Source organism: Lutjanus erythropterus, chromosome 6, assembly GCF_056507025.1.
Source record: "Lutjanus erythropterus isolate fLutEry1 chromosome 6, fLutEry1.hap2, whole genome shotgun sequence".
NCBI lineage: Eukaryota > Metazoa > Chordata > Actinopteri > Lutjaniformes > Lutjanidae > Lutjanus > Lutjanus erythropterus.
The window spans coordinates 30,027,278-30,046,606 of NC_139322.1; the positions used below are offsets into that span (position 1 = coordinate 30,027,278).

The following is a 19,329-nucleotide window of genomic DNA, read 5'->3' on the forward strand; positions in this document are numbered from 1 at the left end:
GCAGACATGTATATGGTGGATAACATGGTGTATCCCAGGCACCTTTTTTCTCCTTCAAACTAGATCTTGTTATTGTACATTTGACCTTTATACATGCCTACACACACACACACACACACACAAAAAAAAAATAGTCGTTCATCCCAAAAATGGGTATCAGTGGTGTGCATGTAAACAATACTCTCCCCTCCACTCCTTGTTCTTTGTCCTGGTCTAAAACCAGGGGAAGATGAGCACCAGCAGTCGGCTATGTGGAACAGGAAGGGATGGGAGCTGAGCCACGGCAGGCAGAGCAGGAAGCTACCTTTGTCATCCAGTGGGAGCACAATTCACCTGCCACTTCCACTGATTCAGTCCAAAGAAGGGTTTTAATGTTAAAGAACCTTCAGGTGAGAGTTAATCACCTCCTTGAGTAGACAAACCAACATCGGTAAAGCTTCACCAGCATGTGGCTTAAGTTTGAATGTCGAGCCCAACGCTGCTCCTCTGGAAGTAAACGCTACACTGCCCTCTAATACACTGCTACAGAAAGATAACTCATATTTAAAGCAGCAACTGGAATACATGTGGCAATGATAGCCACTTTTAATTACAGATCATATGATAAAACCAGCACTGAGGGCAAATTTTCAGTCTAACTGTTTACTAGCTGCAGTTTGTCTGCAAATAATAGCGCATTCACGATTAGGTGGCTGTAACAGATCATCTCAGATAGAGCAGGGCTCAGTGTGTTTGTCACTGTCAAACTGTAAGCACAGGATTAGCCACAGTGAGGGACTAAATGGCACTGAGCTGGACATGTGAGCATACAGCTCCAGGGCTCTCTATAATACGACGCAAGCGACCCCAAGCAGCTAACAGCACGTGACCCTGACAAACTTTTCTAAATGCCTTATCATTTTTGCTATTTTGATTGAACAGCAAGCTAATCAGCCTCAAACCTGTTTGAGGAGCACTTGATTAATACAGTTTACTGGTGATTTGTCTTCTTTCGGAGCTGTTCAAATAATCTGCCCAGGCAACTACAGCATATAACAAGTAAGCTGAATGTGCAAAACTATGTGTATACAGTCTCATCACATGGTCACACCCACGCACTGCGCTTCATCCTTCCCATCTCTTCACCTGTCCAACTCCACACCACACTCGCCCTCATTTCCAGGGAAGGAACCTGGTGATAAATAGTCCACTGGTGGCTGTTTACAGTGGTACTCATTTACTGTGCTGTCTGTTTGCCCCCATTACTCTGTCAAGTCATCCAGGCAGGAAATTAAACCTTGAACACAGTCACTGGAACATCCCATAATTCACCAGCAAGTTTATCAGTTTTACCAGTTAGCTAGATTTTTTTTTTTTTTTTTTTACAAAGGACCAGGTTCTCCTAATGACCTTTATCAGTGTAAGTGGCTGTTGCACCAGCGTCTGGCTGGTGTAAATTTCCCACCCTCATGGTAAACCCACAGGTGAAGAGCCCAGTGGTTTACAGCGGTAGTCATTTACTGTGCTCCCTCCTCCCCCGTCCATCCTTCCATCGATCCACCCACCCATCCCTCTTCATCAAAGCTTCCCAAATCAAAGTCCCAGGGTAAATTCAGTCCAACAAACAGCCATTTTACAGCGGTAGTCATTTACTGCACTCTTTTCTTCCCCTCCCTCCCTCTCCCATCTAGTAATCCCTCCGTCCCTCCCGAGCCCTAACCCTGGGTACGCTAGCCCAGGGTGGAAAATGTCCAAATATATCGGCCACTTTACAGCAGTACACATTTACTGCTCTTCTTGCCGCGGCGGGCCTGGAGTGCCGCCCTGGTGGCCATCTCGAACACCTCCCGTACACCGTCCTTGGTCTTAGCAGAGCACTCCATGTAACCAAATGCTGCGATCCTGCCGGCCATATCCCGGCCCTCCTCAGACTTTACTGGCTCCTATTGGATGAGGAGAAAACCAAGAATTTAGTTTAGAAACGTTCTCTGTAGCCCTGAATTTTCACACGTCTACTACCAGCTAATAATATTAATTAATTCTATAAATACCAGCAAAAGCTAAAAGAATTATGGTACCTGCTTCATCTTGGCCAGCTCTCTGCGTGTGTGCTCATCATTGCGAAGGTCTTTCTTGTTTCCTACCAGTATGATGGGAACATTGGGACAGAAGTGCTTGACTTCTGGGGTCCACTTTTCTGGAATGTTTTCTGAGAGGGAGAGGAACAGATCTATAATCACTCGACAGACATCTTTATTTGTGTGCATGTGTATGCAGTTGTTTTGGTTGTCAGACAAAAATTCAATACAAGGCACATTAATACAGAGGCAGTGAACCTGTTTGGATTTTTTAATTTACACATATAGAAAATGTGAAAAGATACAGTATAATAATTAGAAGGCAATGTGAAGGAGAATTACCAAAAAACCCTCTAGGGGCTTGCAAAGTGGCATTCTCCAGACACCTTATTACAGCTTATAATTATGGCAACAGATATACAGATAATAATAGATACAGGTTAGTTGAATTCATCATATAAATGTGGGATAAACTACCAACGGAAGGCCATCACAGATGAATTAGAAAAGCATTTGCATATTTTCCAGTGTTATGTTTAATGCACTAAGCTCATTCTTGCCTTTGATAGAGGTGTAATTAATCTTTTGCACCTTTCTGCATATGTCTCTTCAAGAAATAACAGGAAATGCTGATAACCAAGTGAACAATCACACAAATTCAGAGGAAATGCTGGAACTATTTCTTCTTGCTACAGAAACTGACAAAGGAACCTTGGCATAAAAGCTTTGTGATGGTGAAGCAATTAAACCTTATCTTAAAATTAGTTCAATCACAGGATGCCAGAATTTAGATTACACTAACATTTACAAAGTAATTTAATTTAAATTGTGAGCCACTGTGATGATAAAACTGCTTGTGAGGGGGGGAAAAAAAAAACAAAGGTGAGCCTCCATATCTCCACTGAGCATCAAATGTTAAAAAAAAAAAAGACTTGATCGGCAAAAACATGCTTCAAACAGAGATGTAATGTCTGAAGAATGCTCATGTAAGACAATTTACAAGCTTTGGTACAATAAGCCTTTGTTTTATTACAATTGTGACGTCCTCTCAATTAAACCTCTTCAATTTATGTCTGGCACTTTAATTATCTGCAGCTTTTATCACCATATTTTATGCAAAGCAATTTCCATATGATCAGGGAAGTGCTGTTCATTATCATTATGACAGAAAAGGCATGGCTTGCTGTTTTACAGCATGGCTGCACGCTGTTGCATGACAAATGCATGTCTCAGTGTCTTGGTGTGGATGTGCAAATGCAGTTCCTCTATAAGCGGAATTAAGAACCACAACAGGATGACCACACAACCTGCAGACCCCAGAAATAACTTCTGATGAACACGGAAAGATGGGGGAGTGCACAGGGAGACGGAGATGTGGTATTTTGATGTCATGCCTGACTGTGTGTAGGTGTGTGTGTGTGTGTGTGTGTGTGTGTGTGTGTGTACTCACCCAAGCTGTCAGGGCTGTCTATGGAGAAGCACATGAGGATGACGTCAGTGTCTGGATAGGAGAGAGGTCTCAGCCTGTCATAGTCCTCCTGACCCGCAGTGTCCCAAAGTGCCAGCTCCACCTAACATATAGATGCATTGTGGGTAGATGGCAGAAAGGGAGAAGGACAAAGGAATGTGGAGAAAGGGGGAGTGAGAAAGAAAGGGGTGGGTGAGAAGTTAATACACCATGTCCATTCTGATCAGCACAACTTTCACGTTAGAGCCAGCAAATAAATGAGATCATAAACAAGGACTGCAGCGAACCTGACCAGGAACTATAAAAAGGACAGATTTATTTTCTCGTTCCACAGAGAGAAATCAGTGCATGATAATAGCAAAATAATTCTGACTATAAAAGGTGGAAAGTAAAGAATTAAACACTATAAATTTCTATCTAATGCTGATAAAAATGCTTTGGCAACCTTACAGTGTACTATTTTGTCATTTTGATATAGGACTTTAATTTCTCACATTTAAATAGTTTGAATGAAAACATGGCGAACAGTTTAAAAATCATAGTTGATTTTGGTAGTTTTTGATCTAAATTTAACGTTTTCACTTTGTTCATACATAATATGGAAAAGCTGGTGTCAGACAGTTTAGACTAGAATTCTGACTGTGTTGTATTTTGAAAGGAGCAATGTGTAAAATATGGCCACCTGTCGAAGGTAACTGCTAGTCACAATATTCTTTGCTGTAGCTATCTGCTATTGGCTCACTTAGCCCTGTGGTTAGTAGCCCTTAGCTGACTCAAGTCTGCCCAGTCCTGAACTCGGTGCACTGGAGGAGTGTTTGCATTTATACTGTGGGGAACAGATGCAGGATCCAAGCACGATGGAGGCCAGTTTAAAGCCTATGGATACTGTACCGAGGTCATTTACAGTTGCTCCACCAGTTGTCTGATTTCAGGAGCAATGTAGAAGGCAGGTGGCTACATGTGAGGCATCAAGCTGAGATGAGTGAGAGGGAGGTTGGGCATCAAAGAGGCCACAGGGAGCCAGGATATTTTCACATCTAACGCAGTAGATTAAGGATTTATTTCAACCAAACTAGAGTTGGTTATTTTTGAACAGGGGAAAAACAAAGACGATCTTTTTGGCTTCTGTTAAGTAATGTGCTTTACAAATGAGGTTGTCGTAGTTAAGTAAAAGAGAGAAACTTGAATTCACAAGGTGTACAGTTTATTACAGGCAATAGGTGTAAGAATATTTCTCTTACTGTCATTTTGTGAGTTTATTTTGTTAACTTAACAGACCATAGAAGCGGAGAACCGGTGAAGTCGCTGCTCGCATACATCTCCCAGCTGAGACTGCAGGGGATTGGCCTATTGTTTCAGGACATCTTTGACATAACATTACTTCTTCACATTCTGTTCATAATTGTTAGTTAATTTTTGACTGCTTTAAATTAAAACTGTGGCCATATCTTACATATTGCACCTTTAACTCATCCAATAAATACAGAGATGCATCACCGCATAGGTGAACAATTGCGTTACTGGCTGACAATTACCTTCAAAAATCAGTTTTAGTGTCAATACCCTTTTATTGCCAATATTTGGCTGCCTGTGACACATATGTGACCTTTTTCAAGTTTAAAATTAAAAATAAATAATTAAACATGTTCATGCCTAATATATACTCTTAAGCCCTGACAGTACAAAATGTGACAGTGACATAAAAACTTCTCTGAGCAGACTGCAAAGCTAAATAGGGAAAGAAAACCAGATCAAGACATTTAGAAAAGTGTGATACTTGACAAGTAGCCCGAGTCATCACAGAGGGGCTAGAAATTAAACCAGCCAATAAAGACTCAACGTCCCAGAATCCCATTAACCCAGAATGAGGTTGTGGGGGTTTATGACTGATGAGTTGGGCTGGATGCTGCAGTTATCCAGAGTGGTACACATACAGAAAAGAATATATCCTTCTTTTGACATCTGAATTGGGCATGAACATTATCATCATAGCATCCTTTTGTATCCACATGGGGGTGTACAATTTGCCATAAAGTCAAATGCATAACTTGACCTCTCATTAGTGTGTTATCATAGCAACTGACTGCATTTTATATAGAACAAAGACTCTAAACAGTCACAGACACCTAAAAGAAGACCTAAAAACACTTCAAAATCTTTTGACCATTTGAAGACCTGTCTTTAGCTCAAACAAACCACTCTGTAATAAAAGAACATACTTAGCAGATGACTGCAGTAATGCCAGGGAAGATGAAGTTTTATCAACACTTGCTCACTTGGCCTTGAAGGTAGAACTTAAGTGCTAAGCATGATTAAGCACCCATGGAACAAAATTAGCCCCAATACCAGCACAAGAATCACTGCAGAGACTAAAAGAGGCAGAGATGTGTTGTGACAGCTTGAAACCCAAGAACATTCCTCTGTGGTTTCAAAAAAAAAGGTGTGAATTCTCTGTAGACTTTTGTTTATTTCAAATATTCAGCACAGGTTGGTGCTTTGGCTTTAAATGCAACTCAAGTTTGGATCAATCCATCTACCTAGAGGCAACACTCTGACATGACATTAAATGGGAAAGACTGATGGTAGTCTGTCTTACCTGTTTACCATCCACTTCTATGTCAGCAACGTAGTTCTCGAACACGGTGGGGACATAGACTTCAGGGAACTGGTCCTTGCTGAAGACAATCAAAAGGCAGGTCTTCCCACAAGCTCCATCCCCCACTATCACCAGCTTCTTACGGATGGCTGCCATCCCTGCAGAAAGACACAGAAGAGGAGGTAGTGTTTATGACCAAGGAGCCACAGGAAAAGCTTGACATAAAGTAGTCAAGTAGAATCAGAAGTGCAGCTAAAGCCACCAATATTTATGATTGTTGGAGTAAACATACAACAAACTAAGTGTACAAATAAAATTTTGTCCAACTGTCCATTTTAAGCAATAAGGCAAAACATGAAAATATGTGTGACATGTCTGGAATGAAAGCAAGAGTATGTGTTGAGTAGTGTTGCATAGAGCAGATGCACTATGCAACACTATACTTCACACATCTAACCACAAAGCTGGCAAAAAGCAGTTCTCACCCCGATGTTCAGAGCTGGGGGGCTGTGAGATGATTAATGGAATCTGAAAAAAAAAAATTCCAAGACAGATGTGTAATGGTCTTCATATTTGTGATTAATGCCTTTTCCTTGAAATGGGGAAGTCATGCAAACCTTGAGGCTGATTTAATAATTGCAGACATGGCCTGACAAGGGCAGGAATCTCTTCATATTTAAGGGCTTGTTAGCCAAAAAGGCTGAAGACAATGTGTGTAAATGAAAATCTGAAATCACACAAACATTCACAGGCTAGCTGCATATTAAATTAAAGACTGACTAATGGGAGTGACAGATGTGGCTAGCTCAATATGAAATAGGACCAGACAAATTAAATAATAGAAGAATTAGAAATTGGTATAAATTAATATTTGACATTTCAATTAAGAAATCAGACTTTCATTTTAACTAAAATGTTTGCACTTAATTGGAGCAGCATATATTAAAAAGTCTGAAATGGCAATTTGGTGGGCTTAATAAGGAACTTTACCCTATTTAATATCTTGTGTACTGTGCAAGAGATGGGACCGGTTGCCCCGTGTCCTCCAATATAAAAAAAACTATTATCAGTTGGCTGGTTATGATTTGTGATCATTATTTGTGCCAAAATCATGATTAAGAAGTGGGTAGAGTACTATGATGAGAGGGTGTGGGGTTAAAATTATTCCAAAGGCATTTAAGTTTTTGTGAACGTCCCTGCACTACAGATTCCTGTTCCACCCTTACTCAACAACAAACAGGTGTCAACATAAGGATGTCATTACAGCACAGCGCAACAAGATGTGAGCTACCAGGAAGTAAGATCTAGTCAAGGTTCCAGTAATTCATGACAGTGAAAGACTCAACAGACTTGTCAGCGTGGGTGTGAGAAAGCAAGCTTGCCCAACTGAGTTAGGGGAAGTTGGGGCAAATGGGTGTCATGTAGTCTTGTGTCATTGGCTTGAGAGCAGCTTGGATCACTCCAAATTGGGAAATGGCAAAGTCTCAAACACAGGAAGTGTGTGTAAATGTTGTGGATTTTCAATTGAATTGGACTCAAAAGCTTTGGAGTCACTCAACTCTCTAAACAATTAAAAATAACTAGAATTATGGTCACATTTTACCTACAGAGTGTGATCAAAACATAAAACAGGAAAATAGCAATTTCCCTTTCTTATACATGAACAGGAACTGTTTCCAAACTGAGACACAATCACTTTATTCACTGAGTACACATCAAACGCACCTCATCTGTCATGGTGGCACTGCCGCAGAGACACAACTTTCACACCAACACAGTACATGCACTGTCTACTTACTAACTGCACAAGGACAGAAGGACCTCACTTAGAGAAGGTAATAAATCATACTTCCCTGACGGGTTATTTCCTTCTTGATCTGAGAAGGTGCAGTGCTGTGTGGTGTCAATCACATTTTTCTACCCTGCGATCTCCATCACAGTGAGTCAGCTGGAGGTGTGGTGAAGAGCAAATGCCCCGACACCTCTCTTGTTCTTTGTGAATCCATCACTTGAGCTGCAGTTTAGATCTGCTGCATTTATGGAGTGCTACCACAGCCCCAGCTAGAGGTTCAATTCCATGCCACTTTTGCCCCCAAGGCCAGAGCTTTGGGGTACTATGGATATCATGGGGTCTGTTTCACTGAGTGAAATAATTTGATTTTTGGCATAGTGCTGTAAAAACACTGCTCTTGCCCAGGCGATGCATAAGAAGATGGTCTCTGGCCCCAAACAGTCTGTCTTACTTCCCCTTGTGCTTTTTGTTGTTTTATTTATGTTTTTTTAAAATCTATACAGTAATTTGTATGCAACTGGCACTTTAAGTTACTCTATGTATGGGTATTCAGCCTTTTTCGGATGAAAAGCCAGCCTTTCTACACCACAGTACATTTGGACATAGTGCCCTGGTAACATGTTCCCACACCAGACACACACTGTGTGTGACCCATTGGGCACACAGTTTATATTCATATTTCAAGTGTGACAACTGAATGAGTTGATTAGAATACAGACAAAAGCACTCTGATGGTCCTTGTCAGTTACTGCTCTGTAATAAAAATCCACTTCTTGTCTTTTTTGCCCCAGGTCTCATTACTTTCTGACCCTGAAATGCACCAAAGCACTGCGAGGTGCTGCAAACATCCTATAAATGGTACATGAATACTCTAAGTAGGACAGCCGTGTCAAAAAAGATTAGACCATTCCCTCCATGACTTGAGGAAAAAGGGAAAGACAAAAACGGGGGCAGTCATAGCCTAGAGGTGGGTGTATGGTCAATGTTTGAAACGGCTGACCAGCAGCTGAAATGGGTAGGCTAAATAACAATGTGCCCTCCATTCACCAAATGATGCCAGGGTGCCTTTAAGCAAATTGTTAAAGGTACTAATTGTTCTTTTAGAGCGGCTTAACAGCTAACAGGAATCTTAAGGCAGATAATATAAAGCTAGGTATCAGTGTCAATATCAAACTATATATTCACAAGTTGTGTGTGTAAACCTTTTTCTTGGCAAAAAAAAACAAAAAAACACAGGATAACACTTAATAGGGGCATAATCTAGACAAAACACAACACAAGGGACACAATGTGCATAAAAAAGGCAACACAACAGGAAAACCTCCATTAGTAGTGGAGACTGTTGTGTCTGGGTGGATTTCAAAAGGGCCCGGTAACATAAAATAGTAGAAACACAGCACATACTGTGATCTATGTGCTATGGTAGTAGAATTATGATTAGCAAAGTAATCAACAGGCAGCACGTCCATAATTTTGGACTGAACAAACTGAGCCAGGGTAAACTCTCGCTGATTCATTATTCTTGAGTAGAAAACAGACAACAAGCACTTGACTCGTGTGACCAGCAAATGTGTGGCCATGCGTGAAACAGGAAAATTCATTTACACCATTTCAGACAAACCTACATGACAATTCATGGAATCGCAGTGGCTGCAAGTACTTTCCTCAACATGATATGATCAGTGGTACCAGAGGTGTCATAGTTTTTAAAAAGTATTTGATAAAAAAATTTAAAAAAAAATCTGAAAACCCAAATGTTAATGTGTAATGATAACAGCCTTGCAGGTAGAGTCAGTCTAATATTATTCTTGCTCAACCGTGTTACACACAAAGTTCTAACTACCATAATGTTTCAAAGTTTTAGATTTCCTGCATTAAAAAAAACAAAAAGAAATAATGCAGGCAACATATAATTCTGCTTTTGTACACAAATGTCATACATTACTTCAATGTTTTTTTCTTACTGTTTAAAATGGGTTTTTAGTGAAAATTGCTTAAAACTGCACATGGAAAAAAACAGATTTCTTTTTTGTGACCAGGTCACCCTGTCCAATACCAGCCTAATATGTAAATTATGAGCTCAGTGCTTTATAAATCCTTGAGCTTCAGGTTTGACAGAGAACAGTAAGAGCGTCTGCCATTTTTTAACAATAGGTGAACAGGAGATCATTCCAAAATTATAAAGAAAGTGGGATAGATGTCACTAGATTTTGATGCATGGGTATTCAAAATCTGGCTGACATTGGCTATATTTACATGCACAAAATATTCTGTTTTCTATCATTATTCCAAGGAAAACAATATTCATAATATATGTTTTATATGGCTAATGAAAACACTAATTTTCCCATTTGAATGCAACCAAGTCTTTCATGATGCTAAAAAAAAAGATGTGTTTCTCCTTCTGGCAAAAATTCTGTGCTTGTCTTTTGTGTATGCATCTCTACACCAGCCTTGCAAACTGTTAGCTGTTGGCTTGTTTACAATGCACAGAGTTGACCCTAAACAGGCAAGAGACTGTGTCGCAAACTACTGTAAAAACCCCAACTGAGATGCATATTCTGAGAGAGCTGTATACACTTCCAAAGAATGCTGAATAATATAATGTCAGCATATCCTGTATGTCTTGCATGCATGAGAAGGTTTCACTCAAATAAGGAATATTCAAATAGGAATATTGTCATATGAGGAATAATCATGGATAATATGTGCATGTAAACATAGTCAGTGATAAGTTGGAAACCAAACTACTCATTTTCTTAAGTCCAGATATTTTCTAGTGGAAGCTCACTAAAAACTGGAACTGGGATGTTTCTACACAGCATTAACAAACAGAATGTAAAATTAACACAAACCACACACACACACACACACACACACACACACACACACACACACACACACACACACACATCATGTTTGGCTTTTGCTAATTTGTTTGTCATATCTGCCAGACATGTTGGCAAACAGCCCGCACAAAAATTAAACAGACTTGTCAAGTACTGGAAGTGGTGCATGTGTGAAGAGATGGAAATGATGCAACATCAACTACAGCCTGTGGATAACTACATTATGTTCCAGCTGTCACCATACACTTAAAAATGTTTACAAATGCCAAGGAAAGACAGGGTTGGGCATGCAAGCTATGTTGATGGTTTGTGAATATCAGACAAGCTCCAGTGATCAGTTATAATCCTGGTAGGTAATAAGGACCATGCTACATGCGCAAATCTCCGCCCCACCTGCATGTTAGCCAAGAGACCATGAGATGAAACTGAGACAGACAAACAACGGATAAGGAGTGAGACAGGGATAACCTCAACAGGATAAAATTAACAGAGAAGGATAGACGCAAAGAAAGCAACAGGGAGCACTCCTGTGATAAACACCATCAATGAAAATAGAAAGTCGACAGATGGCACAGGTGTAAGCCTTTTGTCAAATTTTGTGATTCACTTCAACAACTGACTTTCCCAACAGGAATGTTTGATTCATGCTCCACACACACACACACACACAAATTGAGCAAAGACAGACTGTGCTCCCTTTGAAAATGTGGATGCTCTTAATTTGACAAAGCAGCGCCTCCATCTCCTCTCTGCTACTAAAGTGAATAAGCCACGCAATTTTTTTAAAACAAACACAATATTTGATTTTGGTCTTTGGTCATATCTTGTAAACTGTCATTCCATCAAACTCAAAAAGTCGATATTTTTGACAGCAGGCCTGCCAGTCAAGCCCACTCATGTGTCCACAGAACCAGTTTTCAAAGACAAAACTATTGAGGTGTCTTCGCTGACGAATAGTGTTCAGAGAAACTATTCGTTCTGGATTGTTTCCTTGTATGACACAGCTTTAAATGTATTATTGAAAATGGTTACTGTGTGCTTGATGATTCATCCGCCTGTCCTTTAGAAAACCCCACACAGGCAACAGTTGCATCAAACAGCCTGCATGTGCGTGTTAATGCCAGGAAACACCCCACACAGTCTTCAGTGTGAAGAATTAGCCCCAGCAAAACGATGGTTGACTGACTGCCGGCTGATGAATATTTCAGTTTCTGACAGAAACCTGGCAGGTGTTTATTTCTTCTGACACCTAACATGCATTTTTGTGGGCGGTGATATTTTGAATTAATTCATTATTGTGAAAAGGAACAGAAAATAATTATTTTTACCACCATGGGGGAGGGGGGGGGCATGCATTATGAAAAAATACACTTTGGAAAATATCACCCTTGTGGATACTGGTTTGTGATCTGTACACACTAAAGAGCTGTACAACGTGTGTGCTCAAGAGTATGTTGGGGATGTTGATTGAAAAATCCCCAAAAAGATCATATTGCCAATTGAAGCAGTCGTCAGACCTTAGGACAAATTGCAACCCGCATCCATGCAAGCTAGTTATGAAACCATTAATACCAAATTTGATGCCTCAATAAACACATCCTTGTTAACAAGCACAATCATTTCATAAGACATGCCTCTGTTTTGAGACTCTAATCCCTATAATCAAATCAAAAAACTTAACCAGCCTAAATATGTGTGCCACTAAGAATACGATTAGCAACTGCTGCACAGGAAAACACTGCTAATAAAAGATGAAATGACCCGTTCTGAAAAAGTAGACATAGTACTGCTATGACACAGTACATTTTAAAGGAGGATTAGAAGATGCTCACTGTCATTAAAAAAAGTCATAAAATACCTCCATATTGCTTGCCTGGCATAATCCAAGTCTCCTAAAGGGTCAACATGCCGTGTGCTTACCGTCACAACACACACCAGTTCAGATAGTGTGCCTGTGCACGTGAACATAGCTCCAGGCTAAAAATCTACAGTGAAGATTCAGGATAAACCATGGTGTAAATAACATTTTTTAGTCAACTTGGCAGGCTGGGGCTTTAGGAGACTTTTTAGGTTTGAAAACTAGTCACCATTCATTTCCACTAATAGGGAGATTCTACAACGCTGTTTTCCTTTAAATTCCAGCAGTGTTCTGTGGACTGAAAGACTAAACATGACCTTCAATCGGCATGAGGATGAGTAGATAATGACTGAATTTTCTTTTTTTTTTGGGTGAATTATCCATTTCATGTGCTAACTGGATTATTATCACCAGCGAAGAAAATTCTTGTCAAGTCTTAATCTTGTTTTAGGGCATATTCATTAGCAAATGTGAATGAGTTATGTTAAGACTTTTTCAAAGATCTGTAGGCACCTTGGAAATTAACAAGAATGCGTTAGCCAGCTTGACAGTCAAGTGCATCACTGCCATTTTCACTCCACCAAGACCATATCACACATCTCTAGCTTACTATTAGTCTATGGAAAAAAAAACAAAAAAAACAATTTACATGCAGAATATTGTCACACCATCAATAACCATAGATAATAAATATGACAGTTCATTATGACAGTAGGCCTGCAAGTAACAACTATTTTCATAGTTAATTAATCGGCAGATTGTAATCTTGATTAATTGATGAGTCATTTGTTTTAAGATGTCCGAAAATTGTGAAAAATGTGTTTCCCAAAACCTAACATGACATTCTCAAATGTCCTGTTTTACTCACAACAAAATATTTAGGTGACTATAATAGAGGTGTAAAGAAGACCCATAATAAGAAGTATTCAAGAAGCTGGTAGAGAATTTTGACTTTTTTTGCTTAAAAAAAAATCAAAATGATTTATCAACTATCAATAGTGACCGATTAATTTCATAATCGATTAATCATTACAGCTCTATCTGACAGTTTCACCTAGCCCAAGGTGGGATAATATCTTACACTTGCCACCATAGCCAATGTTCAGAAAAAAAGTTGTGTGTGTGTTGCCTGTGAGAGCTCTCAGTGTTTCAGTCAAACATTGTTTTTAAACCAGCGAACCACTGGGTGGGTCACCAGAAAGATGGCGTCATCACAGAGGCAACAGATGGCTAGTGTGTCCGCAGTGGAAGAATGGGTGGGTGGCCCCGATCCAAACTAAACACCAAGCGATACCCACACATATTAAACACACACACTTCTCATGGGGTTGATATTTTACATAAAAAAAGCATCCTATTAGAAAAGCGTAAAACTTGAAATTTCCTAAAGTAGAGACCGTGGACTCTATTGTCGCTGACATGTTCTAAAACCTGCAAAACGAGTAAACGGTGTTGACATAAAGTACAACGGTGATTTATTTGGTCCTTACGGTGTTTTACTGCTGAACATCTAAAGCTAACATTTAACTAGCACTAACAACAACTGACGAACTGCCGTTGAGAAGCCGCCTGGTCAGCCGTGGCAAGTCAGAAAAAAGCCTCATTGTTTGGGCTACGGCTGATTCGCCAATCTAGGCCAGTCTTACCAGGCGAGTTTATAAACATCACTTAACTTTTCACAGGTTAATAAAGGCCCACTGTATAGTCTGGCCATGGTGTTTCGGCTGCAGGAGCTCCTGCACCGAGAATAGATCAGTTTTCTCCTCAGCACAACTGTATGTCAGAACTGCGGAAGCGGCGTTGAAATTGAGGTCGGTTAGGGGAAAAGCTAACTGAGCTACCGTTAGCTAGCTAACCTCACTAGCATTTAGCTTCACGGCCTCTCAAAGCTCGCTGGACAACTTTTAAAATAGCCATGTCCGCTTTTAAACATAACAATATAAGATATATAGCATTTCACAACGGTTTTGTGTATCATAAAGTAGTTTACCTGCAGTTTATGTGGCTAGCAGTCGGTTTTTCGGTCTTTCCCGGAGCTGAGTTGCTTTGCCGACCAGTCGAGCCGCTCGCTGCTTCCTCCCGTCTCAATCTGATACAATGAATTACTTCACGGGAGCGCGCAGCCTGGGTTTGTAATTTGTAGCTGGGGGGGAGGGGTGACGGGCGCGAGCACTGGAGCCACACCTGCGCGGGCACGACGCGTGTGAGCACTGGGAGTTACAGCTGTAACTGGAAATCCGTAACGTTAGTGCAATTACGCTGAGCTATAAACACTGTCTATTTTCAGACATGACATTATCATACCTCTCAGAGGGCTAACGTTTAAATTTAACGGTCGATGATGCTATTTTTAATCCATCAAGATGGAGCTTTGCGATACTGGGTGAATAATTACTACAGCCAATTTAAATGAGTGTTTCTCAAACTACTAACTGGGATCCAAAATGAGTCACTGTACCACTGGCGTTTTTAAACAATTGCTAATTTAAGTTTAGGGGTGACAACTGACATTTAATGTTCACAATGCTGATCCAATATAGGATCAATTTTGGGGTTATGTCCTCACTGTGAATATAGATAGCCTTGAGCCACATGTATTATTCCCCTAATCAGAGTTAATTGAGTTCATTACAGATTTGCCAACAAACTTTCTTTCACTGTAACTGCCTGTGAGCCAGGACTCAACTGTCAAAGTAGAAGTGTGAACTTACTGCCCCACCTGGTGGTCAGTTTAGGTAACTAAACAAATCTAAGGGCAAATTATGTAAAATACTATTTTAGAGAGAGAACGGAAAGAACAGAAACATAGGATGAAGTCAGGTCATTTAGGACACTTTTTAGTACATTACCTAGAAAACCACCTAAAATTTGGAGCACTACCTTAAATGTTATAATTAGGTCTTTCCATATTTCTTTGAGGAAAATATGTTGCAAAGTGAAATAGGGTAGGCAAAATTAGACAATTACTGATGGTTAAAGAGGACATCAAACAATCCAGCTTTATTGAAAAATTGTTTTTAGTATTTAATCCTAGTTATCTCAAAGAATATTTGTAGACCCAGTGCAGTAACATGTTTGGTGATTGGCTAATACTTAAAGAGCCCAAGATATAAAACCTTATTTGATCTATTTTACCTGATGTCCCAAATGACCTTATTTCACCCTATTACCTAGTTGTCAAAAGACACTTTGCATGGGTGAAAGGTAAATATAATAAATATTACTGGTACTGTAGCTGAGACCAACCTGGAAACAGCAGTCAACAGGCTCATGGGGAGCTTTCGATCATATCACATGCTCTTCCTCAGGAGAGGGAGTAATAATTGTAAGGACTTCTCATTCATGTTAGCTTCAAATTAGACTGACAGTTTATTCTTGACATTGAAAGCAGCAGTTGATAAATCTAGTCAGTTGAAATTTTATTTATATATCCAAAATCACACATCACAGTTTGTCTCAGTGGGCTTTACGCTCCTTACAGTATAAAACAGTTTGTCTTTAGACCTTTGGTTTGGACAGGGAAAAATCTCTCCCAAAAAAGCCCAGGGACACTTCTGGAGGAGCAGCAGAGGAGGGGCCCCTGTCCAAAGATGGACAGTCACACAACAGTTATTGTGTGCACAGAACAGACCAACAAAATCACACGGTATTAATTTTGAGGACAAAATTTCTGATTTCTGTTTTTTAGATTCTTTTACACCATCTCAAATCAGTAAGACCAATTCTGGTCTCACAGTTGGATATAATGTTGTATTGAATTACTAATACTTTATCAGTTGCTAATAATTAGAAAAACAAACAGCTGTGCTGTTAAGGTCAAATCAGGATTATACTTAAATTAGATTCATTTTAAAGGTATGCACTCTTATCAACAATGGTAACCATGTTTGACTGTTATGAGTGGATTGCAGAGGATTGGATGGTGGTCAACCTTGACTTAATAGGATATTCTATTGCTCAATTCAATCCTCTTAATTATCTTGTGTCAAAATAATACTGTTGCAGTGTCTTATGCAACATTGTGTCTGTCAGAAAATATAACAGTGCATGGCTAAAAGGACACTGACTATTGCCTGAGTCATCTTATAATACTTGGACAGGAAAATGTGTGTAGTATCAATTTACCTGAGCTTATCAAATTTGTGCCAACTATGCACTTAGCAGAAAGTGGTTCTTTCAAATTATGTGTCAGTATGCTAATTTCACACTCAGACTTCCTCTAATAGATAATTCACTGAAATAACTGGTTGTTGTTGGATGTTGCAGGTCAAACCACTGAACCACCCCGCCACCTCTGAAGCTAACAAATACAAAATTACATGTATATTCACACCACACCTGCAAATATCACAATGCCAATGCAAAAAATACTGAACCACTTGTTTTAATTTCATACAATCGTCTTTTATTTCATATAGAGATAAAGAAATATATCTGAAAACTAAAACAGAAAAGTCTGTGCAACAGCCACAGCAGAGAGAGGGAAATAGACCGTCATTAGTTTCAACAAGATCTGTTGGTGCATAAGTAAGGACAGATAAGGAAAATGAAAGTATTGAAAACTATTAAAAAGAACCCAAAACCATTGCTGTGAATGAATCATATGTAATCTGTAGATCATTTTAGGGCAAGAAAACAGCTTTCATACACAAGTTATGGAGGCTGACGTCACTATTTTACCAAACAATTCGGTTTAAAGGTAATTTGTTGCCTGCCAAATTGAATTTACCTTACAACTCATAATCCAACTGTACCAAGTGATTATTGATTTTATGTCAAGTTGAAGTCCTTTATTTAAATATATAAATAATGAGGCTTCATAATGGAGGCACTGGTTCTGAAATCCAGTACAGAGGCAATATTATTTGTAGTAACACCTAAAGCACTAATTTCAAGTAATCAATTTAAACCAACAAATTAAGAATGGCAGATAATAAACTATCTGAAAAGTACTATCTTGAATTGTCAAAGAGACTTTATCTCTTACATTAAAAAACATTAACTCTACTGACTGGTGACTCATAACACAGAAACTGGACATCCACGTGGGACATGATCACCAGCTAGATGGAGATAAATCTGGATTATTGGCCACTTTGACTGGACACCAACCATGGAAAATCAAATTGTTTGAGTAAAACTGAGAAATCACCTGCCAAAGCTTAAAAATAGTCATCCTGCTTGTGGTGTGTCTTTAAGAACGATAAGATACGGGTGTACAGGATTAAAAAAAAAAACACTTGTGAACTGTGTGTGTAGCCACATCGCAATGAAAGCATTTTAGCGCTTGTTCACTGACTAAAAGAGTTTGGCCACTGATGAACCCAGTGAAAGCACTGACATCATTCATTATCCTCTCCTGCAGCTTTTCTAGTTTATAACACAACTTGTAAATAGGCATTTTTTTTATACAGACAGCATGTGATTGCATTCTTTTCTTTGATGATGTTTACAGCCAGAACAAATGAGAAACATCTGAAAAAAACAAACCAACGGGGACAGGGATGGAGAGTGAAGGTTTGGCTGAAGGTCAGACCACCCAGGCTCAATCTGAAACCTCAGACTGCCAACTACAACTACGCTTTTTTTCAAATTACACAACTTCACCGGATTACACAACTTCACAGTTGCCTTCAGGCATCCGTAGTGGAATGTGTTTTGCTGCATTTTGTGTGATGCAAGCGGAGTTGTGCCAGCAGCTAAGCTAAAAATTATCATGCTATTTCCAGAGTAACTTGCACGTAAAATGGTATGAGACTGACACCATAAAAGTGTAATAACTGTATGTACAGGTTTGTTTTGACACTTTTACTCCATTGCTACTGTGAATACTTATGATGATACTGTATAATGCAGTTTGAGTTTTCAGATATTTGACAACAGCTCAATCTTCCTCACTCTTCAAGCTGGATTTGACTCCGCTCTAGTCTAAAAGACATGTCCTTTCATTCCTGTGTCCATTCATTCATGTAAATACCATCACTCATTCATTCATATTTAATTAGAGAATGACCTCGCTAGTCAAACGTAAACATTTTCTTGCCAAAATAAGAGCACAGTGAAATGAGCAGAAGGAATAGTGAGAAACACAGGACAGAACACACAGAATTTCACAAGTCTAATATGGCTTATCACTTCCCATACATAACACGTTTCCATCAGGTGAAAAGTGACCGTTTCTTTCTTCAGAGTCCAAGATCAAACTGATAATCTACATTTGCCACACATTAGAACATTAATCTGGAGCACACTGTCAGATTAAAACACACAGTAAGCAGGGGTTGTAAAATGTAGGGAGACAAAATGAAAGCCACCATAATTTTGAATATCAGACTGCTAATGTAATCTTTTTTCTTAATTTATCAGGTGGGGTCGATGTTTTCCCAGGAACACATGATCCCACACTGGAGTCAAGTCATACAGCACCGTTTCTGCATTTGTCAACAAGCTAATCTTGCAATGTCCTTCTTAAAATAAAATATAAAATATAGTAAAATGTGTCAGCCAGTCATGTCAGTCAGTCATGTCAGTCTCAATGTTTGTGGGCTGAGGGTTTCCACAGAACCTTTAACATTAAAACTCAAGGTGATCAAGAATCAGATTTACAGAACCATGCATTTTAAACCTTTCTTTGAACCATTTCCTACACATATGAGTAAAACATTTACACAGCATTTCTGGGGTAGGACACAGGAGGAGGAGTCTTTTC

General features: G+C 39.4%; 1 protein-coding gene across 1 annotated transcript; it reads right to left on the bottom strand.

Moving 5' to 3' along the window:
* Positions 1-216: 216 nt before the first annotated feature.
* Positions 217-14,748, bottom strand: rhoab (ras homolog gene family, member Ab). Its single transcript, XM_084721607.1, has 5 exons — positions 14,611-14,748; positions 6,122-6,279; positions 3,508-3,628; positions 2,058-2,188; positions 217-1,922 (listed from the first exon to the last, which is right to left on the bottom strand). Exons 2-5 carry the CDS (start codon positions 6,275-6,277, stop codon positions 1,749-1,751), a joined length of 582 nt encoding a protein of 193 aa, XP_084577733.1. The 5' UTR covers positions 6,278-6,279; positions 14,611-14,748; the 3' UTR covers positions 217-1,748.
* Positions 14,749-19,329: the final 4,581 nt, after the last annotated feature.